Source organism: Macaca fascicularis, chromosome 3 (assembly GCF_037993035.2).
Source record: "Macaca fascicularis isolate 582-1 chromosome 3, T2T-MFA8v1.1".
In the NCBI taxonomy this organism is placed as follows: domain Eukaryota; kingdom Metazoa; phylum Chordata; class Mammalia; order Primates; family Cercopithecidae; genus Macaca; species Macaca fascicularis.
This window is the reverse complement of record NC_088377.1, coordinates 99,314,036-99,340,022: the sequence shown is the minus strand read 5'-3', so window position 1 is coordinate 99,340,022 and position 25,987 is coordinate 99,314,036. Positions and strand designations below refer to the sequence as shown.

Genomic DNA, 25,987 nt, shown 5'->3' with positions numbered 1-25,987 from the left:
TTCTTCTAAGTTCTCCAAAATGTTCCAACCTCTGTCTGTTACCCAGTTCCAAAGTAGTTTCCATAGTTTCAAGCATCTTTATAGCAGTACCCCACTCCTGGTACCAAAATCTGTTTTAGTCAGGGTTCTCTAGAGAGACAGAGCTAATAGAAAATATGTATATATGAAAGGTGGTTTATTAAGGAGAACTGACTCACATGATCACAAAGTGAAGTCCCACAATAGGCCGTCTACAAGTTGAGGAGCAAGGAAGCCAGCAGTGGCTCAGTCCAAGTCCCAAAACTTCAAAAGTAGGGAAGTCAACAGTGCAGGCTTCGAAGGCTTGAGAGCCTGTGGCAAACCACTGGTGTAAGTTCAAGAGTCCAAAGCCATCTCTCTCCCATACTGGATCCCTCCTGCCCTCAAACATAAGACTCCAAGTTCTGATGTTCGAGGGCAGGAAGCATCATCCATCATGGGTGAAAGATGAAGACTCATCAAGTCAACTTTTTCCATTGTCTTCTGTTTGCTTTTTCTAGCCATGCTGGCAGCCGATTGGATAGTGCCCACCCACATTGTGGGTGGGTCTTCTCAAGGGTGGTTCTTCCTCTTCCAGTCCACTGACTCAAATATTAACCTCTTCTGGAAACACCCAGAAACATCCAGATACACTCAGAAACAATACTTTGCATCCTTCAAACCAATCAAGTTGACACTTAACCATCACAGTGCTCTTTATATATCCTGCATATTAATGCTTTATCAGATATATGACTTGCAAATATTTTCTCCCATTCTGTGGATTATCTTTTCAGTCTCTTGATAATGTTCTTAGATTCCCATAAGTTTTTAATTTTGGTAATGTCCAATTTGTCTATTTTTTCTTTTGTTTCCTATACTTTTGGTATTATACTTAATTAACTATTGCTAAAACCAAGGTAATGAAGATTTTCCCTTATGTTTTCATTTAACAGTTTTATAATTTTGGCTCTTAAATTTAGATCTTTATCCATTTATTTTGAGTTATGCTCTTTTATAGGGTATAAGGTAAAGGTCTAACTTCATTCTTTTGCATATGGACATCCAGTTTTCTCAACATTGTTTGTTGAAAAGACTGACTTTTTCCCATTGATTAACCTTCACAGCCTTGTCAAAAATAAATTGGCCATATATGTGAGGGTTTATGTCTGGCTCTGTATTCCATTCCATTGGTCTATATATCCGTCTTTGTGCCAGAACTACATTGTTTTGATTACCATAGCTTTGTAGATTTAAATTTGAGAAAAGTGAGACCTCCAGTTTTGGCTTTGTTACAAGATTGTTTTTACTTTTTAGGGTCCCTTGAAATTCCATATAGATTTTAGTATGGGGTTTCTATATCTGAAAACAATAGCAATAACATTTTTATAGAGATTGCATTGAATCCATATATTACTTTGGGCGATACTGTCTTCTTAACAATATTATGTCATCCAATCCATGAACATAGGATACCTTTCCCTTGCTTTAGATTGCTAATTTCTTTCAGCAGTTGTGTAGTTTGCTATGTAAAAGTATTTCACTTCTTTGATTAAATTTATTCCAAAGTATTTCATTCTTTTTGATGCTACTGTAAACAGAACAGTTTTCTTAATTTACTTTTCAGAGCACTCATTGTTAGTGTACAGTAACACAACTAAAGTTTGCATGTTGATTTGTATTCTTAAACTTTTCTGAATTTGTTTTTATAATGAATAAAAAGAAATATTATCGTCTCTAAATTTTATTCTCAGCAACCACAAAAATGATTTTGAACTCCACAAAAACAAAAAAAGCTTTAAGATGGTCCAAGTTTTTATTTCACACAGACATAGTTTGCATTTATATAGTAAATGCTTGGGGAGTACAGCAATAGTCAAGGAAGTTTACATGATTTACATAGTAGTTGGTGTTCTGCACCACTCCTACCTTTTGTGTTATCACATGTGCTTAACATGTATGGTTTCCAACTCCCTGCTTGGCTCAACTCCTTTCTGAAGAGACTATTTTATGCATTACTTAGTCTGGGTTCCTGAGTTGTCACAGTACTCTTCTGGTATTAGAGTTTCAATATCATTACCAAAATAAAGTCATCTAGAGAAAATTTTAAAGTTAAATTCTAGTATAAGAAATTTCAATAATTTTTATAAGACACATCAAAAAGAAGCAATAAGACATGACATAACAGCAAACATATGGGCTTTATGTGCTCATGACTAGTTGATTAACACCTTTATATGAATCAATTTATTTCATTCCCACGTATAACCTTTTAGATTACCTTGTTATCCCCAATTTAGGGAAGGAAATACTGAAGCACAGAGTGATGAAGCTAGTAATAGGCAGATGTAGGATTTGAACTAAAGCAGATTAGTATACGGCCCTGAATTTTAAAAATTAATTCTAACAGTTTTTTTGTGGATTCTTTAGGGTTTTCTACATATAAGAACATGTCATCTGCAAACAGATAATATTTTTTCCTTTCTAATTTGGATGCTTTCTTTCTTTTTTTTTTTTTTTTGCCTAATTACTTTGGCTAGTACTTCTAAAACTATGTTGAATAAAAGTGGTGAAAGCAAGCAGTCTGTCTTGTTCCTGATCTCGGTGAGGGCAGGGGGGATTTTTAGTCTTTCACTGAGTATAATGTCAACTGTGGGATTTTTTTTTAATATGTGGCCTTCATTATGTTAGGGAAACACCCTTCTATTCCTAATGTACTGAGCGTTTTTTTATCTTGAAGTGCTGTTGGATTTTGTCACATACTTAATCTGCATCATTTGAGATTATCTTTTTCAAAAAATTTATTCCATTAATGTGGTGTATTATGTTGATTAATTTTCATATGTTGACCTACCCTTGAATTGTTGGGATAAATTCCACTTGGCCATGCTGTATAATTCTCTTAACATGTGGTTACATTTGTTTTGCTAGTATTTTGTTGAGTATTTTAGCATCTATATTCATAAAGATCAATGATCTTCTCAACAGTGTAAAATGAGAAAGAAGACCTTTTATTTTCAGTTTTATTCACCTTTTCTAGTCTCTGCTTCCCTTCCCTCCCCTCCCCTCCCCTCCCCTCTCCTTCCCTCCCCTCTCCTCCCCTCCCCTCCCCTCCTCTCCTCTTTTGTTTTTTCTTTTCTTTTCTTTTTGAGATGGGGTCTCACTCTGTCACCCCGGCTGGATGCAGTAGCACAATCATAGCTCACTGCAGTCTTGGACTCTTGGGTTCAAGCAATCTTCATACCTTAGCCTCTTCAGCAGCTGGAACTACAGATGCATGCCACCACACCTGGCTAATTAATACTTTTCTTTCTTTTTCTTTTTTTTCTTGGTAGAGAAGGGGGTCTCACTTGTGTTTCCCAGGCTGCTCATGAGCTCCCGGCCTCAAGCAATCTTCCCTCTTCAGCCTCCCAAAGTACTGAAATTACAGGCATGGCCACTTTTCATTCTTCAGTGTAGTTCCAAATTTTCATTTGTTCTCATTTTCCTTTTGACTTGAAAAAGTTCCTTAGGCATTTCCTGTAGTGTAGCACTGCTGAAAATGAATTATCTTGTCTTTGATTTCTCTTTAAAAGTCTTTGCCCTCATATTTGAAAGATATTTTTGTTAATAAATAGATATAGGTTGAAAGATTTTTTTCTGTCAGTGCTTCAAAAAGATCTCTCCACTGTCTTCTGATTTGCATAGTTTCTGATGGGAATCTGTGGTCATGCTTATTTTTGTTCTGCTGTACACAATTTGTCTTTTCCCTTTTGGTGGCTGATAAGATTTTCTCTTCATTACTGTTTTCAGTAATTTACAATAATTATCATGTGCCTGGGAGTGTTTCTAGTTTGTTGTTTATGTTGTTAGTTGAACTCCTTGAATCCTTGATATATATTTTTTATCAACTTTGGTAAAGCTCAGTCATTTTGTTTTTCCAATATTTTTCTGAACTTCTTTCTGTGACTCTTGTTCCATATATGTTAGACCACTTGATATTGTTCCATAATTAACTTATACTCTGTTATTTTCAAGAAGTTTTTTTCCAGTTTTTACCCAGTCTTTTCTTCCTCTTTGCATTTCATTCTGCATAGTTTAAATGAGTTGTCTTCAAACTCATTGCTCTTCATTCTGCAGTGTCTAATCTGCTATTAATTGCAACCAGTGTATTATTTTTTTCATTTCGGATATTGCATGTTTTATTTTAATAAATTGAATTTTGGTCTTTTAAAAATATCTTCCTTCTCTATTTACTATGACCATGTTTTACTCTTTGTAAAACATATGTGGCATATTTATAATAATTGTTTTAACATCTGTGGCTGCTAATTTCACCATCTTTGTCAGACCTGGGTCTATTTCTATTGATTGATTTTTCCCTTGGTTATGAATTACAGTTTTTTACTTCCTTGCCTGCTTGATAAATTTTTTATTGGATGTCAGACATTGTGAATTTTACATTGTTGATTTCTGTATTTTACTTTGTTTATTTAAGTGGTGTTGGATTTTTCTAGTGAAGTTATATTTTGGATCTTTTTAAGGTTTGCACTTAAGCTTTGTTAGAATAGGTCCAGAGCAATCTTACTCTAAGGTTAATTTCATCACACTACTAAGTCATTACTATTATATATTCATGCCCTGTATGTTACATGTCCTATTTTTTCTACTTGGGCTAATCAGAGCACAGACTATTATTAATCCTATGTGAGTTTTGAGCATTTTCTACATACTCCATTCCAGTTATTCTTTCTCCAGCCTTAGTTTCTTCTCACACATTCTCAGATAGGTATCCAGCCAAAGACTGCAAGGTGGAAACATTGGGGAAGACCTGTTTTCAGAACTGTGGAACTCTGTCTCTGTGTCATTGTTCTCTCTCTAGTGCTCCGCTTCAAAAATTTCACCAAACTTGACTTTCTCAGTCTCAAGTCTTTATTTCCTTTACTCATAAAAATCACCAGAATACATTTGGGTTTCTCTTCTTGAGCTGTGGCCTGGAAACTGCCTCTAGGGAAAAATAAAGAACAAAAAACTGGCTTGTAGGGATCAGCTTGTCTACTAATGTCTAAAAATAAAAGGTTTTATATAGTTTGGTTGAAATTTGTGTTGTTAAGGTAGGAGGGTAACACTTCCTATTACTCCAACTTGGCTGGAAGCAGTTCCTCTCTCTCTCTCTCTCTCTCTCTATATATATATATACATACATTTTTTTTTTTTTTTTTGAGACGGAGTCTCGCTGTGTCTCCCAGGCTGGAGTGCAGTGGCGCGATCTCGGCTCACTGCAAGCTCCGCCCCCTGGGTTCACGCCATTCTCCCGACTCAGCCTCCCAAGTAGCTGGGACTACAGGCGCCCGCTACCACGCCCGGCTAATTTTTTTGTATTTTTAGTAGAGACGGGGTTTCACCGTGTTAGCCAGGATAGTCTCGATCTCCTGACCTCGTGATCCACCCGCCTCGGCCTATTTTTAAACATCTCCATGTTGATGTGAGGGGTCTCCAGAAAGCTCATGGAAAATAAATATTATGAAAAACTATGCATAGGTTTCAAAAATTTTTAGCACTGAAAAAACTGATACTAACTTACTATAATGTGTCTGAACAGGATCTAGTTTGGGGCACTAAGAAGGATAAGACATAAGTTTGAAAAGAGCTCTTATTAGAGCAGGCCAGGTGCAGTGGCTCATGCCTGTAATCCCAGCACTTTCAGAGGCCAAAGTGGGCAGATCAGCTAAGGGCAGGAGTTCAAGACCAGCCTGGCCAACATGGTGAAACCCAGTCTCTACTAAAAATACAAAAATTAGCCAGGCATGGTGGCAGGCACCTGTAATCTCAGCTACTGGGGAGCCAAGGCAGGAGAATCGCTGGAACCTGGGAGGCAGAGGTTGCAGTGAACCAAGAGTGCATCACTGCACTCCAGCCTGGGCGATAGAGTGAGACTCCATCTCAGAAAAAAAAAAAGAAAAAAAAAAGCTGTTTTCAGAGCAAAATAAATTCTGCTTTAATTGTGGCAGGAACTGATATCAAATTATGATGAAGCTTGTGTGGTAGAATGGTGAAATAATTGATACTTTATGAAAAATTTAGGGAGACAATGCCCCAAATAAATTAGCAGTTTACAAGTGGATAATTCCTTTTAAGAAAGAATGAGATGATGTTAAAGATAAAGCCTGTAGCAGCAGACCATCCACATCAATTTGTGAGGAAAAGAATTAATTTTATTCATTCCCTAATTGAAGAGGACTGATGATTAATGGCAGAAACCATAGCCAATACCATAGACATCTCAATCAGTTCACTCTAAGCAATTCCAGCTGAAAAATTAAAGTTGGGCAAGCTTCCCAACTGATGGTTGCCAAAAGCATTGCACCCAGATCAACTGGAGACAAGAGTAGAGATTTCAGCAGAAATTTTAAACAAGCAGGTCAAGATCCCGAAACATTTCTTCAAAGTTTTGTAAGAGAAGATGAAGGATGGCTTTGCCAGTACAGTCTTGAAGACAAAGCACGATCAAAGCAATAGCTACAAAGAGGTAGAAGTGGTCCTGTCAAAGCAAGAGCAGATCGGTCAAGTGCAAAATTCATGATGAAAACAGTTTTGGGGATGCTCAAGGTATTTTGCAGGTTGACTTTCTGGGGAGCCAAAGAATAATAACATCTGCTTGTTATGAAAATGTTTTGAGATAGCCAAAGCTTTAGCAGAAAAATGCCCAGGAAACCTTCTCTAGAGAATCCTTCTCCACCACCACAATACTCCTGTTCATTCCTCTGATCAAACAAGGCCAGTTTTGTGAGAGTTTTGATAGGAAACCATTACACATCTACCTCACAGTCATGATTTGGCTTTTCATGACGTCTTTTTGTTTTCTAATCTTAAAAAATATTTTAAGGGCACCCATTTTTCTTTAGGTAATATTGTAAAAAAGACTGCATTGACGTGGCTAAATTCCCAGGACTCTCAGTGTTTTAGGGATGAACTACATGGTTGGTATCATTGCTTACAAAAGTGTCTTGAAAGATTATGTTGAGAAATAGAGTTTTTATTTTTTATTTTTTAATTCCATATTTCCATGAACTTTGTGAACTCCTCTTGTACAAATAGATTTAGTTCATACCTTTCAACTGCTCGGTAGTATTCCATTGTATGAATAGATCACATTTTGTTTAGCTATTCTTTTCTCATTGGACAATTGTGTTGTTTTCTGGTTTTTACTGCATGTTATAAACAACACTGAACTCAGAACACAAATATCCAGAAATGGAATTTCTGGCTTATAGGGTATGTTCATTTTCAAATTCAATAGATAATATCAAATTGTTTTTCAAAGTGGTTATACAAAATTCGCTCTCATCTGAACTTTATGGATGTTCCCCTTTCTTTACATTATCTTCCAGACACTGTGTTATCAGACGGTAAAGTTTTAGGCAACGTGATAGGTGACAATGGGTAGTTTATCATTATTTTTTTTCATATTCTTTAGTATTAGTAATGTTAAACATTTCTTCATGTGTTTATTGACCTGTATACGTCACTTTTTTTTTGAATTGTCTGTTTATATCATTTGCTCACTTTTCTACTCAGTTGTTTTTAATTTTTATCTTTCTTACTGATTTTTTTCTGTCTTTTCTTTCTTTCTTTTTTTTTTTTTTTTTTTTGCGACACAGTCTTGCTTTGTTGCCCAGGCTGGAGTGCAGTGGCACGATCTTGGTTCCCAGCAACCTCTACCTCCCAGGTTCAAGGGATTCCCCTGCCTCGGCCTCCCGAGTAGCTGGGACTGTGGGTGCGTGCCACCATGCCCAGCTAATTTATGTATTTTTAGTAGAGATGAGGTTTCACCATATTGGCCAGGCTGGTCTCAAACTCCTGACCTCATGATCTGCCTGCCTTGGTCCCAAAGTGCTGGGATTACTGGCACGAGCCACCAGGCCCGGATGATTTTTAGATATTTTTAAAATATATTTTTGATACTACAGATTTGTTTGTCAAGATTGGTTGCAAACATTTCTTTCAATTTGTAGCAGAAAAATGCTTTTAATTTTCATCTATGGCATCCTCTCTTGAACATACATTTTAAAATGTTGATGTGGTCACACTTGATTTTTTTCTTTATGATTTTTATTTTATATGACAATCTCCTTTATTCTAAGGCCATAAAAATAAATTTCTATTTTTTGAAGCATTTTTATGATTTTGTTGTTTTGTAGTTAAGATTTTTAACCTAGAATTTATATTTTGTAAAGGTGAGTTAGAGATCTAATCTTATTTTTTCATACAAAGAATCAGTTTTTCCAGTCTTCTTTGCTGTTAGTCCACCTGTGTTACATGCTGTCATAAATGATTGTCCACTGTGATCTAGGTTCTGCATGAGGTTCTTTACAGTACACGGTTTTCCTTGTCCACGTATCCCACCAATCCTATAAAAGTGTTAGTATCATCCCCATTTTTCAGATGGGAAAACGGAGGCTCATATGGTATGGATGTTTTGTTCTCTCCAAATCTTATGTTGAAATAGACCTGCATTGTTGGAGGTGGGGCCTGGTGGGAAGTGTTTGGGTCATGGGGGTGGATCCCTCATGAATGGCTTGGTGCCCTCCCCATGGTAATGAGTGAGTTCTCGCTCTGTTAGTTCATGCAAGAGTTAGTAGTTGAAAGAGCCTGACATCTCCCTTGCTCTCTTGCTCCCTCTCTCACCATGCGATACACCAGGGGTTCCCCCTTCACCTTCCACCATGAGTGGAAGCTTCTTGAGGCCCTCACCAGAAGCAGATGCCAGTGCCATGCTTCCTGTACAGTCTGCAGAACTGTGAGCCAAAATAAACCTCTTTTTAAAAATATGATACCAAGCCTTGGGTATTCCCTTATGGTGATACAAATGGACCAACACAGAGGCTCAGAAAGGCTAACTAACTTGCCAAATGTATGACAGCTAGCAAGTGATGGAGGCGGAATTTGAATCCTGAGTGTATACAGAATTAGCTAGAGAAGACAGCTCCATGAAGAAACAGGCCTGCAGGGATCCTTGGGGAACAGGAACAGTTAGAGCAGGGTTTCTCAGCCTTGGTCTTATTGATCTTTAGGACTGGATAGTTCTTGATATGGTCGAAGGTGGGAGCGTCCTGTGCATTGTAGATGCTTAATAGCATCCCTGGTCTATACTCATTAGATACCAGGAGCACTTCACCACCCCACCCCCCACCCCAACTCCTAGTTTTTATTTTGATAATAAAAAACGTCTCCAGACATTGCCAAATGTCCCCTAGGGAAGCAAAATTGCTCCAGGTTAGGAACCACTTGTTTAGATAGTAATAACTATCTAATTATTAGATAATTAATATCTAAGTAATAATTATTAATTATCACTATCAACCTCAATAATTAGCCATCATTAATGCTAATGATGTTGATGCTAATTATCAACAGTGATTAATCGTAAGATTTTTTTTTTCCTGGTGCTGTTGCTTCTTTGTAGCTGAATAACAGAAAGTTCTAGCTTTCCCTTCAAGTTATACCTTTTCAGCACTCTGCTTTTCCAATCTGTGAGCGCTCAGCCTGCCAAGAGAGGAGCTCTGCTCTCCCCTAAAAGTGTAAAAGTGTGCAGAGCTCTGTGTGGCATGCTGCTTGCACCCTTTCCACAGTTGAGCTCGTGAAAACACTTGCACAGGGTAGGAGGGTTTTGGAGCTTCGGGTAGTTCATGTTTTCTTTTTGAAATGTTTTTCTTCAGCATTTTGTTGACAATGAAGAAAAATGGAAAAATAAACCCCTGCTGATGTCAAAACAAGCCCTGAATCCAGATGTAGCGGGGGCGAGGAGCCTTCAACATTCATGATGCGATCGGGTTGTAAACATGTCTGGTGTTTTAGCACCCGGCCCAGCAGCTTCTGTGAGTGGAGACGTGCACACAAACATCAGGACCTGTCGGCTACTGGGACATTCAGGTCTTTCAGAGGTGACATCTTTGACATTTCAAAATGCTGTGCAAGATCTAGGGGCATTTAGAACGCTGTCTTTAGCCTGGCCCATGGAGACCCTGCATTTTAAAGTCGAAAACTATAATAAAAGTGACCAGACAATGAATGTTCAACATAGTTTGAGTGGCTGTGTAAGCCTTCTCATCTGTGCTACTGATGACAGTTGTCCTCCCCTATTCAAGATGACCTGACCCACGAATCCTCTCACAATGCTTCCATTCAACCTCGTTTTCCCCTCTTGCCATGAGAGTTTTGGAGAGATTTTGACAAGCCCCCATGTGAAGTCCAGAGCCTTGACACTGGCAGCTTCAGCTCACCATCCAGGCCAGAGCCCTTGCCCGGTAAAGGACCCAGATCTTGCTGACACATTCCTGGCCAGTCCGTGCCAGTGCCTAGAGATCACATTTCCTTTCTTAAGACCATTCCAACCCTCCATCTCCACTGATACCATCCCCTTCCCCTTCCCCACCAGGTCCACACAGCTCTGACCACTCTCCAGCCCTGTGGATAAGGCTAGGAGCACACACCAAACAACCTGGGGGCTTCCCAAGGGCAGGCCCAGGTCCCCTTCCTATTCTGTAAGATCCCATCAATCTGAGAGGTCACTCCAGCGATGACCACCAGATACCTGGGCCTAGAGAAGAAAGTAGTAGAGAATATTGACCAAGTGACCTGTGGCTGTCACCTCTCTGGGCCTTTGCTATCAGGACAGACACACGGACTTATAGCCAGAGTAGAAGGTGGTGAGGGCAGGGCTCAGCCCCTGCCTGCTGGAAACAGAGTCCCACCTCAGGGTCAGGGCTGAACTGAGCAGGTGTCCTGCAATCCTGGTGAATATTCAGCGGGCTGTGTCCCCTTGGCTACCTCCTGCCTATGCAAACAGCCACCTGAGAAAGGGAAGCAGAGGGTGCGGTGGCAGCGGCTGTTTCAGGAGATAGCAAGGGAGGGAAGACACCCAAGGCTTACTGAGGCTGATGGAGGGAGCCACTGCTGGACTCACCATGGACCGCCGGATGTGGGGGGCCCACGTCCTCTGCGTGTTGAGCCCGTTACCGACCGTGAGTAGCCAGTTCAGACCCTCCTGCCTCTCCCACTGGGCTCCAGATTTGGGAGCCACAGGGCCAACTGGAGCCTGGTGGAGACCCTACTGCCCTTCGACTCTAGAGTCCCTCCCAATGAACAGGTGCCAGGTTGTGGCTTGGAGAGCTCCTGATACCAGGGCCCCCTCCCTCATCTCCCTCTGCCTGGAGGTCTGTAGTGACTCTGGGTAGCGCTATTAACATGTCCTTCTTGGGGCTGAGCTGAGCTCACCTTCCTGTTGCTTCCCCCAGGGCCTGGCTGTGCCCTCTGGGGGCCACAGAGACTGTCTGCCCCAAGACAGTGCCTCAGAATTGGGAAGGCAAAGTCAGGACCCCGTCTTAGTCCCCCCAGTCGGCTCTTTCTCTTGGCTGTGCATCTGTGATGCTTCCACACGCTCCTGTGGTAAGATTTCCAGACCCCTTCTTAGCCCCATGACTCCCTGAGCCACTCTCCAATTTGGCGGTTTCCTTCGAAGAGGGTGTGGCCAGGGAAGGAGTGGAACCTGAGGAGTTGGTGGAGACCAGCTGCTTCTGCTCCAGCAGTTAGAGGATCCATCATCCTCTCATGATGCCGAGGGCTGGAGAGGCTTTTGACAACCAAATAGTACTCCATGGGCTAGAGAGCTGGAGCACGGGGATCAGGAGAGAGGGCCCTTCCTGAATGTGCTGCAGTTTCCCAGTAACTTTCCAGGTTACTGCAAGTGACAGCAGGGACCATACTGGAAGTCACAAGGTTCTGGTGGGGGCTGAAGCATTCTTCCTCCGCTGCCTTATTGGAGGGTGCTGCCCCTCCGGAGCACCTTGCTGCACCTGCTCTTAAGTGCACAGGCTTTGGGCTTGAATCCTGGACCCATGAAACTAGTCACGTGACCTGCAAGTTCCTCAGCCTTCCTGAGCCTTGCTTATCTCTTTTGTTAAAAGAGAAAATATCCTCTGGCCTGGATTGTTGTGCATTGAGTGGAATCTGATTTGTCAAGGGCTGGGCATCGGGGTGCAACACAGGAAACTTCGACTGCCCCCTGGCTGCCATCTGTGTGTGCTCTACAGCAAAAGATTAATTTTTAGCAGAGGGACCCAAGACCTGGTGGTGGCCATTCAGCAGATGGTGCCAGCACCAAAGCTAGAACTCAATCACTGTTTCCCAGTGTGGGCTCCATCCCCTGCTGACACCAGGAAGAGCAGCAGGCACAGATGCGAGGCCTGGGGGTCCAGGGCGATGGAGCCTCCCCTCGGGGGTGGGTGGGGCCCAGGATGTGTGTGGGGGTGACTGGGAGCCCCAGGATGTGTTTTGCCAGTCCTGATTCAGCAGGAGCATTTGGATAAATCTTGGAACAATCTGTCCTTCCACTCCCACCACTTCCCTCCCTAGAATGTCTCCTTACATCTGGCCCTGTGACCACACATCCTGAGTCATTAGTTGGGCTTCCCTGAATTTCCCTCCTTCTCTTAGAAGTGTGGGCACTGTCTGTCCATCCTTTTGGCAAGAGGCTGCTCACCTAGAGTCCTTTGCCCTCAGTGGTTCCCCCAGATTGGCCCTGAAAAGTTTCCCAGGCAGGGTTGGGGCTTGCCAGACTGTGCGGTAGGCGGAAGGATAGGCCAAGACCACAGCTCTTCCAACAGCCCAGGGTCAATGTCAGGTTGACAGTGTGAGAAAGTCCCATACAGGCCCATCTGCCCTCCTGCTCTTCCTTCCCTGCTTCGTGCACTCAGTCTGTTGGGAGATGTGGGGGAGACGCAATGGGGCTCTGCCCTGAGATGGACCTGGGGTTAATGAGTCCTGGGGAGGAAGCCAAGAGCTGAGTCTGGGGCACCCACCAAAATCAGACCTGGAGCCTGGGTAATGGGTGACATCTGCACCCTGAGGCCCTGCAGCGCCAAGCAGGAGATGGCAGAGCTGCATCCAAGCCATGGACCCATGGGGTCAGCAGGGCGGGACAGGAGTGACTTCTGCCAGGGCAGCACTGGCGGGGGTGACCCTCCTTACTGGGCTGGGTCTCCAGATCTTCTCCTAGCCCGCAAGTCTGCGGCAGGGCCCTCAGGTCTCTCCATGTGGTCACCCACCGTCTATTGTCCCCATTCTGGTGGTCAAAGTCTCTACTCTCTGACCCAGCCCTGGTCTTACATCTGCTGCACTATTTGCTGTGCCTGCATTTCTCCCAAAGAACACTAGCTGTTAATTAAACCTTTGCTGACACGGATCCTGTTAGACATCAAGGGGGTGTGTGTGGCGGGGGGCGGGGGTGGGGTGGGGTGTGGGCCATGGGGAGAGAAACATTAGTCCTGAGCAGATACTTCCCCAATACACCTTTTTCCACTTCCCTTGTCCTTGCACATGCTGTTCCTTCTGTTCCAAACACTCTTCTCCCCACTGCGTGTGTCTGGCTCTAAAAAGTGCTCCTTTGTCCCCAGGTCCAGCTCAAATGCCACCTCCCCAATCCCTGTGAGAGGGACACTCCCTCCCATGGTACCTGTCTTGCTTCTTTTTGTTTGTTTTTCTGAGACGGAGTCTCACTTTATCACCCACGCTGGAGTGCAGTGGCACGATCTCGGCTCACCGTAACCTCTGCCTCCTGGGTTCAAGCGATTCTTCCACCTCAGCCTCCCGAGTAGCTGGGATTACAGGAGCATGTCACCATGCCTGGCTAATTTTTGTATTTTTGTAGAGATGGTGTTTTGCCACGTTGGTCAGGCTGGTGTCTAACTCCTGACTTCAGGTGATCCGCCCAATTTGGCCTCCCAAAGTGCTGGAATTACAGGCATGAGCCACTGCGCCCGGCCCCTGTCCTGCTTCTGATCACAGCTTGCACAGGGTCTATTAGGATCCAGCCCTTCTCCCTTCCCCAGCCACTCCTCTCCTGTGGAAGCCTCGGGGAACAGACGTCTACACTGGTTGACTCGGATGTGTGTTTTATATAAAAATGTGTATGCTGTATACCCAGTTCACAGTGCAGAAAGTCTGTTTTGTAAACTTGGCTTCCCTTCTATGTAACTGTTTGGGCTCTGGCCTACTGGGTGAGCAGTTTTGGTTTTCCTCCAGTTTGGGGCGGTGGGAGGGAGAAGTGCTAGAAATTGCTGCTGTTCATTCCCAGTTCCCTGGAGAACTTGTTAAAATGCAAAGTGCTAGATCCACCCTAGATCTCTGCATATCCCTGCTTCCATCCCAGTGGATCTCTAGTTGATTCTTGATAAACACTTTCAGAAGCACTGCTAGAAGATTTCCAAAAAAACCCCAACTTGTTTCCAGCTTCCAGAGATCATTTCTCATGGCCACTGTGTAGCACGAGATCTGGGAAGCTCCTAAAACTATAGTCTTTCAGGGTTGCTCAGCTGTCAAGGCTATGATCCTTTCATCTACACATCCATGGACCCACACATCCATCCTTACACAGCTCTCTCACTCATCCACCACGCACCCATCCATGCAGCCAGTCATCTGTCCGTCCATCCATCCGTCCATCCATCCATCCACCTCCCCAGCCATATATTTGTCTGTCTGTCTGTATACTCATCCATTCCACCAGCCAGCTGCCTAGGCAGTCACACCTACCTTCCTTTCTTCCTTCCTTCCTTTCTTCCTTCCTTCCTTCCTTCCTTCCTTCCTTCCTTCCTTCCTTCCTTCCTTGTATCTGAACATCCACCAAACACACCTGAAAGTACTGCGAGCAGGTCTTTGCTCAGGATTAGGGCACAGAAATGAATAAGGACTCGTCCCTGTTCTCAGGTCATGTGGACCACAGAGCCCAGAAAGGCACTCAATTGGCTTGGCTCATCCTGTTCACTGTTTCCAGCAGGTATTGGGCCACATGCACCCAGAATGTGACTTCATCACCCAGCTGAGAGAGGATGAGAGTGCCTGTCTACAAGCAGCAGAGGAGATGCCCAACGCCACCCTGGGTATGGGGCCTAGGAGGCAGGTGGCGGCTCCTCTGATTCCTTTGTGTCCTCTGGCATCACCCCTCAGATTACTGGGGCAGCCCTGTGGCTGGGCTGAGTCTCTGCTGCTCCCGGCTCTCTATCCAGGCTGCCCCAGGACCTGGGATGGGCTGCTGTGCTGGCCGACGGCAGGATCCGGCGAGTGGGTCACCCTCCCCTGCCCTGATTTCTTCTCTCACTTCAGCTCAGAGTCAGGTGAGGGGTCCTGGGTATGGCAGTGGGAAAGGGAGGTGCTTTCGTCTGGAAGTGGCAGAATCTGGCAGACACGTCGCTGGCTTTGGGGGCAGGCCGACCTGGGTTTGTATACCAACTTCCCCTCTTCTGGGGTGACCTCGGGCCCGTCAGTCAATCCTGACCTCTGCTTCCTGAGCTATGAACTGGGGAGAACGAAAGCAGTAACTGCGCAAGAAAGGATTAGAGTGCGGAACCTGTAAGTGCTGGACCTGGGTGCCCTCCAGTGTTAGCAGGAGGCTGGCTGCAAGGGTGGAGGAGGGCAGGCCTGCCTGTCTGCCAAGACACCACTAACTGCCCAGGATGGAGAGGGTGGGGCACCCGGCTGCTCTGCTTTACCTCCCTGGCCTGGGTGCCTGGACTGCGAGGGCCTCTTTTCTCCCCTGCTGCCTTTAGGAGGCTGGCAGCCCAGCTCACCACTCCCCACCCCTCAGGGGAGTAATCCTCTCTGTGCAGAGATGGTGCCCTGGAAGCCAGAGATGGAAGGCCCCATAGTGTGTCCCTGGGTAGGCTACACCTGGGCTCCAGGCCTCTGGAGTTGCCCTCTCTGTTGCTGAGAGGAACTGTCCATGCAAACCCTGCCAGGGTCACTTGATGGTCCATGGCACCCCCAGCCCCCTCCTGGGGAGAGGGAAGGGGTTGTGGCTAGAGAGTCTTGCTTGCCTCCCAGGGGCTGTGAAGCGGGATTGTACCATCACTGGCTGGTCTGAGCCCTTTCCACCTTACCCTGTGGCCTGCCCTGTGCCTCTGGAGCTGCTGGCTGAGGAGGTAAGAGGCTCCCGGCATCTTGGAGGAAGGACTGCCATGGACATTCGTATGGGTGGGTGCACAACGTCGGGGCCTCCATTCCCCAGCCTGCAGGTTGGAATATTCCTTACAGCGGTTTTCCAGCAGACAGCAGTGAAGCGTCTGGAGGAGAGGGGGTCTTCTGCTAAGTTACTCAAGGGTGACCCACGGGCCAAGTTACTTGGAGGGAGAAGCGGGGCAGAGGGCATGTGGGAGATCTGCTGCCTGCTGTCTTGGTTCCGTGTCCAGGTCTCCAGGGCAGGGAGCTTAAAGTGGTTCCAGAGGCAACAAGGATCCTGGCAGCCCTGGGAAGTTCCTTTTCTTCTCTGACCCTCAGTCTGTGGAGCAGTGTGCATGGTTGTGGTGTGGGCAAATGAGGGAAACTCAAGCCCAGAGTGATTGCAGAGAGCTCCTAATACCAGCGAGCACACCCACACTTCTGCATCCAGCAGGGCCTTTGCAAGGCACTCCCACACCCACCATCCTGTTTCTCTGTCCCCTTGATCTCTGAAAGGTAAAGCATGACTATAAGCATTTTTCAGATGGAAAGACTGAGTCAGGGACAGGCAGTGATTGCCTGGACCCCACAGGAGAGCTGGGATTGGGGCCAGTGCCCGGGCCCCTGCTCCCTTCCCTTGCCTGCACCCTCTATCTTCAGGGCCCGGCCGCACTCTGACTGATACAAACACTTGGCCATGGGAACCTTTAGCTTGCCTGCCTGTGGCTGTCCCCAGGTGTCCCTGGCTGTCTCCTTTATTTGGGGACGTTGTGTTCTTAAGCTGGTGAGCAAGCTGGATGTCAATAAACAAGCTGATTTCCTCTGGTGCTTTTGTCATTCCCCAGGGACCTGTAGTTTCTGTGGCTGCCTCTCCCCACCCCCAGAGCATCATGAGTGTTAAGCGTCTCCACTCCTCGCCACTGCTCCTCCCTCACCCGCAGGTCAGGTGGAAGGCAGGCTGGAAATGAAAGCCCTAGTGCATAGGGGGAGCTTTCCATGGTACCTGCGGACACCTCTGTCTCCAGATGGGCAATGTTGGGGTGGAATGGCAAAGGCTTCACCTGCTTGATTGCCAAGCCTCTCTTTCCCCCAAAAGGCCCTGAAGTTGAGAATTTCTTCCGTCTCTGCCCTTCCCAGGAATCTTACTTCTCCACAGTGAAGATTATCTACACCATGGGCCATAGCATCTCTATTGTAGCCCTCTTCGTGGCCATCACCATCCTGGTTGCTCTCAGGTTTGCCATCCTCATCACCAGCTCAAGAACCTTCCTTGGCTCCCTATTTCTCAGAGGGCCAAGTCTGCTTCCTTGCCTGCATAGCCATGAACTTCCCAGATCTAGGCACCATACCCATGTCTAACTTTCCCTTCCCTTTTCCCCACCATGTAGACCCATCTCTTCCAACACCAGAACTCACTCCTATCTCTGCCCCTTTGCTTATGTGGCACTCATTCTATTTGCTTGGAATTCCTCATTTTTCTCAGTGTATTTATATCTGAGAAAGCCCGGCTTCTATCTGCATCTAACAGTCCTCTCCCTCCTGCCCGGAGCCCCTCTTGACTGTTACAACTCTCTGACCATTGTCCCTTTTAAGACCCCACCCCCTCCTCTAGCCTTCAAAGTCTGAGCACGGCATCTGGCCTGTGCTGATCTTGGTCTCATGGGGATGAGTGTCTCTGATCATCCAGGGGGCTTCCATGTGTGGTACCTGCCATTTCTGCCTCTTTTCCCTGAGACTATGAGCACCCTCAAGGCAGGGACCAGATATTCCTCTGTTTCCACACTTACCCTGAGCACAGGAATGGTTGCTCAGCTGTCCTGCAAGGGTTAAACTGAAGCCTCAAGTTCAGCTCAATTCAATTCAGTTTGATTGCATCCAATTTGATTCGATTCACCTCCTGCCCTGCTCAGCCCAGTTGCAGCACACCAGAATCCCCTCCCCCACTTGCTTCTTGTTCCTCATTTCTCCCATTCCCCCCAGGAGGCTCCACTGCCCCCGGAACTACGTCCACACCCAGCTGTTCGCCACTTTTATCCTCAAGGCGGGTGCTGTGTTCCTGAAGGATGCTGCCCTTTTCCACAGCGACGACACTGACTACTGCAGCTTCTCTACTGTAATGGCCGTGGGTGAAGGGGCTGGGTGGGTAGGGGAGAGAGGAGGTGGGATTACAGACCCAGAAGTGCCTGCCCCAGCCTTTCCTGCCCTGTGGGCTGACCCTGGAGCTCCTGCATGGCCAATTACAGAACAGGAAAATGCTCCTCTCCCATGTCAGGCCCTAAGTTCTCACGCCTTTCCTGGACTGTGGTGTCGATCCATGTCATTTCCTATATTGCATGCTCTACTCCGCATTCTGTAGTCCAACCTAGACCACGTTTCACTATGCACAGCCTTTTCCTTTCCTTTCATCCTTCCCTGCGCACTCATTGGTCTGTGCTGGGGGTGTGTATGCAAGGGGCTGGGAGGAGCTGGGTCCCTCCTTCAGGAAGAGCCCATGGGGCAGAATGCACACAGATTAGGGGACTCCCAAGTGGAGGAAGCTGAGAGCTAGGAGAGAATGAGAGAGGGCTTCAGGGAGGAAGGGACCCTGGAGCTGTGTTGGCAGCAACGATAGCAAGATGGGGAAGGAGAACATTTCAAGAGGAGGGACCAGGGTGAACAAACTCGCAAAGACAGAAGGACCTAGGCCATGTGCAAGAAACTGGGAAGGCACCATGGGAGAGGTGGAGTGGAGACAATAAGAGGCAACTGAAATTAAAGGGAAGTTGGGCAGAATGTGGAGACCCAGCAACTGCTGGATTCTCTACAAGTGTGCTGGAAATGAACAGCGAAATCAGCGAGCAAACTAACACATGACCTCAATTAACTGATGAAAGAATTAATCATACTTCATACTGAGCACTTATTTTGTGCCAGGCATTGCACTAAGTGCTTTACATGTATGGTTATCCTTTGAACAACGTGGGGTTAGTGGTGTTGGTCCCCCTTTCAGTTGAAAATTCAAGTATAACTCTTGACTCCCCCAAACTTAACTGATTGCCTACTGTTGACCTGAAGCCTTACCAAAAACATAAATGACCGATTAACACATACTTATCTGTTACATGTGTTATATACTGTATTCTTACAATAAAGTAAGCTAGAGCAAAATTTTTAAGAAAATCATAAAGAAGGGAAAATAAATTTCCTGTTTTTAAATGGAAGTGGATCATCACGGAGGTCTTCACCCTCATCGTCTTTATGTTGAGTAGTCTGAGGGGCAGGAGGAAGAGAAGTTGGTCTTGCTGTCTTAAGGGTGACAGAGATGGAAGAAAATCTATGTGTAAATGGACTTCAGCAGTTCACACCTTTGTTGTTCAAGAATCAGCTGGCATTATCTCTTGAATTTTTAAAACAGCTTGAAGAAGAAAGCATCATTTTAATCCCATTTTGTAGAGGAGAGGCAATTGGCAAGGTCACCCAGTGGCACACAGGTGGGGCTGGGATCAAACCTGGGCCAACGGAACTCAGAGGTGGTCCTGCTCCCCCACTGGCAGGTGATCAAGTCATGCAGTGAGTGAGTGAATGCACGGGTGCCTGTGTGTGTGTTTTTGCAAGACAGAACTGTGGCTGAATAAGTCAGCTCTAGGGATTGACTTCAGCTCAGGAAGGATGGGGGTAAGTGAAAATAGAAGCAAGTCTTAGGCAGTTTCCATTTAATCCTTATGACAAGGACTTGAGCTAGGTATTGGAAGTTTTTCCTTTTACAGATGAAAAGCTAAGGTGTGAGGAGATTTGCACAGGAAATAGATGGCAAATTAGAAGCCAGGCTGTCTAGATCCCAAATCTGTGCTCTTAACCCTCAGTGTATATCACCACATCTCCTCTCGGGTGGCCCAAGAAGCAGGAGATCCCAGCCTAAGGTGGAGGGGCCTGGAGGTTCTGTATCTGAGTGGAGTAGGGGAGACAGGGGTGGGGGCTCCAGTGGGTGTCCCAGCTCTGAAGCACCCAGGTCCCGGCCCCCAGGTTCTATGCAAGGTCTCTGTGGCCGCCTCTCATTTCGCCACCATGACCAACTTCAGCTGGCTGTTGGCAGAAGCTGTCTACCTGACCTGCCTCCTGGCCTCCACCTCCCCCAGCTCAAGGAGAGCCTTCTGGTGGCTGGTTCTCGCTGGCTGGGGTGAGCACTGAGGGCGGGTTGGGCACCATGGGGAGGTAAAGGGTTGGGAAGGCCCAGAGAGTTCACATAAAGGCCCCTCCACCTCACTCTGAGGCCCAGAGAAGCAGAGGGACAGGCCACAGTCCGGCAGCAAGTGTTGGAGGTGGCACCAGGGCCCTGGCTCTAGGGTCCTGTCCGGCCCTGCCTTTGCAGTGCCCTACCTGGCTGATGGTGGTGGGAGGTGGGGCCAGAGCTCAGAGCCAAAGATGCAGACCCCCTCGCTTGTGTCTCCCCTGTCCTCCCATAGGTCTGCCCGTGCTCTTCACTGGCACGTGGGTGGGCTGCAAACTGGCCTTCGAGGACGTTGCGTGAGTCGGAGCAGCCACCTCATCATACCGGCTGGGCCTACATGGGGTGTGGAGTGGACAGTCAGGCCACGGGCTGTTTTCCAGGCTGGGAAGAGGAGGAGGAGGGACTGCTCGGCTAAGTTGGGGGGTGGGAGAACAGTCTGTGGGTAGCACAGAAGAGGCATGAGCCTGGCAGGAGAGTGGAGCTCAGATTCCTAGGGCTGTGGGGCTGGGGGAAGGTGGGGCGAGGGAGCTGCCAGGGGGCTTCCTGGAGAAAGGGACGTGTTGGGGCCAGCAAGGAGGCCTTGAACAGGCAGAGTTCAGAAACGTTTGTCCATCTAGGTGGATACAAAGGGTGAGCCCAGCCTGGATGGGGGTGCCCCTTTGGGTGAGACCCTAACTGGCTGAGACAGGAGAAAAGGCTGGAGGGGAGGTGGGTGAGACCAGAAGGCATGAACACCCAAGAGAGGAGGGAGGTGCCTGCGTCACCACAGTAAAGGGGACTTTCCAACAATGGCATTCTTGCCTCTCTCCCCTGGTGCTGGGACCTGGACAACAGCTCCCCCTACTGGTGGATCATCAAAGGGCCCATCGTTCTCTCAGTCGGGGTCAGTCCCTGGGCCAGTGTCCTTCGCTTTATTCAGTCAACCTCCCTGGAACTACCGAGGGGCTGTGCACAGCAGGAAATGCAACTCCAGGCTGGGTGTCTTGAAGACTGGGCTCCAGCCTCGCTCTGCCACTGATTCTCTGTGAGGCCCTCTCGGGGCCTCAGTATCCTGTTAGTAAAACCAGAGGGGTGGTGGTCTCCATCAGCATGCAGGCTGTTCCAGCTCAATTTTGATGAGTGTAATGCACTGGGTGCAGATCATTTACCATTGCAGTGAGAGACTGGGGGTGCGGGCAGGGGGCAGTAAATGGAGTCTGCAGCTAAACCCCTCTCCTCCCTCTGCTCTCACACACAACACAGAGGCAGTGAAGACTGCTTTGCATGGCTTTGGTAAATGTACAAATGTTTTGCAGCTTAGCAACTGTGCAAAGTGAGGGACATCTGCTTTGTGCTAGAGAAGAGCCTGGGAGGTGGCTGGAGGCAGGTGGCGAGGCCTGATGGCCCCCCTTGATCCCAGGACTGGAGAGGGACAGGAATCCTGGGTCCTTCTCTGTCCTCCAAGGCTCAAATGTGGGACCTCCCAGCTCCAGGTTACAAATTCTGGAGCAATGATCTGTGCATTCATTCACCTGCACATTCTCACGTCTCAAGGATTTAAATTTTCTAGTTCCCAAATGGGCTGGGGCTCACCCCAGCCACCCAAGGCTACCCCCTGACCCTTGTCTTCCACCTTCCTATGCCTCTATTTCCAGGTGAACTTTGGGCTTTTTCTCAATATTATCCGCATCCTGGTGAGGAAACTGGAGCCAGCTCAGGGCAGCCTCCATACCCAGTCTCAGTATTGGTACTGTGTGTTCATGTCTGGGGACACTGGGAAAGGGTAACTGGAGAGGGATTCGATGTGGTGGTTCTGTCTCTTCCAACAGGCATTCATGACCTCAGCCCCATACTCTTCCCTATGTACCCAGAGACAGAATAGACCTGGCCCCTTCCTTCTAGGGGATCACATTATTGGAAGGATGAGGACTCCAAACAGCCAGTTCCCATGCCAAATAGAACGATGAGTGCTGGGGTCAATTTCTATGGGAGCCTGGGGAGAGGGATCCTTTCTAGGTGAAGGGTGGTGTGGTCAAGGAAGACTTCCTAGAGGAAGTGGTTTTGATCCACACTTTGAAAGATGCATAGACTTTGGGATAAACTGGGGCAAGAACAGTTGGCAGGGGAACCAGCAGGATCCAGGGCCCAGAAATAAAAAAAAAAAAATGCCCAGGGTGATTGTGGGGAGGTGGCATTTCCCAAGGTGGCTGGTTCACAGAGTGGATATAGGGAGGTGGTAGGAAGTGAGAGGAGATGAAGTGCACATGACGGTTTCTAATCCCAGCCTTGGGAGCCTTGGATTTGTCTTTCCTGCAGGCGTCTCTCCAAGTCGACACTTTTCTTGATCCCACTCTTTGGAATTCACTACATCATCTTCAACTTCCTGCCAGACAATGCTGGCCTGGGCATCCGCCTCCCCCTGGAGCTGGGACTGGGTTCCTTCCAGGTGAGGCCTCTGCAGGCACTCTTTCTTTCAATTGGGGGTGCTGGAGGGAGGTGCTGTTGCCCACGGGCCTTGGCTGAGTTCATGACAGGGTGACGGCTATTCTTTTTCATCCATCTATTCAAATATCTGTCTGTCTGTCCATCTTCCAGCCACCCATCTATCTATGTATTCAACTACCCATGCATTCTTCCATCCATCCATCCATCCATCCATCCATCCATCCATCCATGCATCCATCCATGCATCCATCTACCCACCAACCCATCCATCCATCCATCCATCCATCCATCCATCCATCCATCCATCCATCCATGCATCCATCCATGCATCCACCCACCCACCCACTCACCTACCCACCCACCCACCAATCCATCCATCCACCCACCCACCACCGATCCATCCATCCATCCATCCATCCATCCATCCATGCATCCATCCATGCATCCATCTACCCACCAACCCATCCATCCATCCATCCATCCATCCATCCATCCATCCATGCATCCATCCATGCATCCACCCACCCACCCACTCACCTACCCACCCACCCACCAATCCATCCATCCACCCACCCACCACCGATCCATCCATCCATCCATCCATCCATCCAGCCAGCCAGCCAGCCAGCCAATCTATTCGACTCTTACTGATCCCCTATTATGTGCCAAGTGTTGTGCTCATTCACAAGGGATGCAGAAATAAAGTCAGAGGAATGGGGCCAACAGTACAGCCCTGGCAGGCTTGCTACAACAATTCTATGAGACAATATGCCTGGCACATAGTAAGGAATGAATGCATCTAAATTCCCCTTTCAATCAGACCTGGCCCAAGCCATAGCCTGGGGATGAGTAGGGAAAAGGTAGCAGAAAGACTGTGGACACCTTCAGGCCAGGCCAAAGTGTTCTGATGGGGTCTTTCTTCTTTGCCCCACAGGGCTTCATCGTGGCCATCCTCTACTGCTTCCTCAACCAAGAGGTGTGTGACTTTTGAGGCTATCCCTCATGGAGTCCCCCTCCCACCAGACCTAAGGCCTCCCCTCCTCTCTCCCACTCAGGTCCTGTAAACCCCAGCTCAGGCCACACCTTGACTCCTGTGAGCCTTTGTGGTAGTCTGTCCTGAGCTGCTGGATCAAGCTGAACCGGAATATTTCCTGTAAACATCTCTTATCTATCCTTCCTCTGAGCTGGGCCAAGTTCTACTAGCTACTCTTCGGGAGGTGGAGGCCTTTCAGGGATCAGGAGAAGGATTAGGGTAGGGAGTCAGAAGGAATCCCCCAGTTATGTGTTCCTAAAATTGAACAAAAGGGAGAGTTGTTCAATTTCAGCTGAGGGAGAGACAATCAGAGAGAACAGATAGAGGAACCAAGAAAGTCAGAGGTAAACATACAGGGAACTAGGAAAATAATCAGATGCAGAGACAAAGAGGAAGATCCGGAGCCCGAGAAACAGAGAGCACCTAAAGGAAACAGACACACAAAGAGAGTGGATGGAAGGGGAGATAGGCGTGAAAAGACAGAACAGATGGTGCTGCTGCACATGTGGAAACGTGGGGACATGGCAGAGACTGACGCAAAGCGAATTCCACCCAGGAGACACTGAATTTCCCCCTTAGGACAGTCCTGCTCTGGGGAGAGAGGCGGGGGAGAATTGATCTCAATGCCCCAGACTCCCACGTTCCACCTTCGTGCACCTGCAGGGCCATGGGCTCCCTCTGCTGGCCATGGATTTGCCAGGGGCTCTGCATTCTGTGAGAGTTGGCTGCAGATGCCCTGTCCCCTTCGCTGTGGAGTGTTGCTCCCATCTCATCTGCCACCTCTGTCCCTTACTGCTCCTTCCCTTCTCCCTCTCTTTACTCCTCACCTGGCCTCTCTAAGTCCCATTCAGCCTTATCTGGTGTCTGGGTGTAGCAGACCATGGGCCCTGGGGGTCCTGGGAGGGGCAAGAAGCAGCCCAGGTGGAGGCTGGTGGGGTGTGGAAAAAGTGTTTCCACAAAGAGTTGTGAAGGGAGCTGTCTCGGGAAGCGGTGTTGGAGACCAGGTGGTTACATACCTCTGGTGACGGGGAGCTTACTACCTCCCAATAGCTCTTTCTGTTGTCAGGCAGCTATGGGAAAGATTATCTTTATGTTGAACAGGTATCTGATTCCTTTTATCTTTCATCACAACCCCAGTTCGGCTCCACTGCTTGAGGCACATTCTCTCAGCACCCTATGCCCCTGAAAGCCCCTTGGAGATGGAAAGATACAGACAGCACCCCCACCCCCCAATCCCACCCTTCCACCTCACCCCAGGCTACTTTTCTTTTAGTGACTTTCAGTTCCCTCAGCTGCAACCCCTCAGATAGAGTTCTGAATCCTCTCTCCCTTCAGATCGTGTCCTCTGGACAGATTTCCAGCGGCCAGAGTTGAGCTCACAAAATTGAGCCCCAGAGCAAGGAGTGGTCTAAGTGATTAAGAGAGAACAGGGTGGTTATTTGACCAGGAACTCAAGAAAGCACCTATACATGTCTTTAGCTGGGCTCAGACAAAGGCAGGGCTAAAAGGCAGAGAAAGGTGCTAAAAGAATGGTGAGAAATACCACAGGAAGGAGGAAGTAGTATCCTCCAGAGGTAGTACTTAGTAGTGTCTGTGCCCAAGCATGACTTTTCCTGCCCCATGTCTCTGTTTCTCTTACACGGCCTCTCCCTGCACCTTAGTCTCATTGGGGTTGAGTAGCAAAGCCACAGGGGGACCTTCCTAACAGCCTCTTCCTTGTCCCTGGAGGTGAGGACTGAGATCTCACGGAAGTGGCATGGCCATGACCCTGAGCTTCTGCCAGCCTGGAGGACCCGTGCTAAGTGGACCACGCCTTCCCGCTCGGCGGCAAAGGTGCTGACATCTATGTGCTAAGCTGCCTCATCATGCCACTGGAGTCCACACTTGAACTTGGGCAGCTACCATGGGTCTGCCATGCTCTGGCAGAGCAAGGGGGCCATATCCCCACCCCAGCTGTTACCCAGCCTGGGGTAGGGGCGGCCCTTCCTCCCTGTCTCTGCATCTGACTCTCTTTTGAGGTTCCTGTATGTTTACTTCTGACTTCTGTGGTCCCTCTGTGTCTGCTCTCATCCATTCCTTTTCCTGGGGCCTGGGGCTCTAGCCCAAGCCTCAGGGGAGCCAATAAACCTGTAAATGAATAGACATATGTTTAGTGAGTAAATGGGCCTCTAAAGGGGAGCGCACCTGCGTTCTTTATTTGGATGTCTGGTGCTGAGCTGTGTTCATCATTCCTCAGTTCATGCTACATGATGATTATGTATCTGTGCAAGGGGCCTCTTGTTTTATTTATTCTTAAAATGTACTCTCTTTTGTCTTCACCACTCCCATTCGCCTCCTCTCACAGGCAAACAAGC

The 25,987-nt window shown here is 47.5% G+C and overlaps 1 protein-coding gene across 3 annotated transcripts; it reads left to right on the top strand.

Annotated features, from left to right (window-relative positions):
- The first annotated feature begins 10,827 nt into the window (after window positions 1–10,827).
- Window positions 10,828–25,771, top strand: GHRHR (growth hormone releasing hormone receptor). 3 transcript variants are annotated; one of them, XM_005549861.5, is made up of 13 exons: window positions 10,828–11,000; window positions 14,813–14,915; window positions 15,042–15,149; window positions 15,856–15,953; window positions 17,107–17,204; window positions 17,950–18,082; window positions 19,972–20,125; window positions 20,412–20,472; window positions 20,990–21,059; window positions 21,811–21,902; window positions 22,472–22,601; window positions 23,535–23,576; window positions 25,362–25,771. In XM_005549861.5, the coding sequence occupies exons 1-13, from the start codon at window positions 10,917–10,919 to the stop codon at window positions 25,485–25,487; spliced, it is 1,299 nt and encodes a 432-aa protein (XP_005549918.3). In that variant the 5' UTR covers window positions 10,828–10,916; the 3' UTR covers window positions 25,488–25,771. The 3 variants fall into 3 exon arrangements, with proteins under 3 accessions (XP_005549918.3, XP_073891389.1, XP_073891388.1); XM_074035288.1 differs by lacking the exons at window positions 10,828–11,000; window positions 14,813–14,915; window positions 15,042–15,149; ... (3 more) ...; window positions 23,535–23,576; window positions 25,362–25,771 and adding an exon at window positions 16,815–16,910 and having other exon boundaries at window positions 15,706–15,953; window positions 20,412–20,605; XM_074035287.1 differs by lacking the exons at window positions 10,828–11,000; window positions 14,813–14,915; window positions 15,042–15,149; ... (5 more) ...; window positions 23,535–23,576; window positions 25,362–25,771 and adding an exon at window positions 16,815–16,910 and having other exon boundaries at window positions 15,706–15,953; window positions 17,950–19,135.
- Window positions 25,772–25,987: the final 216 nt, after the last annotated feature.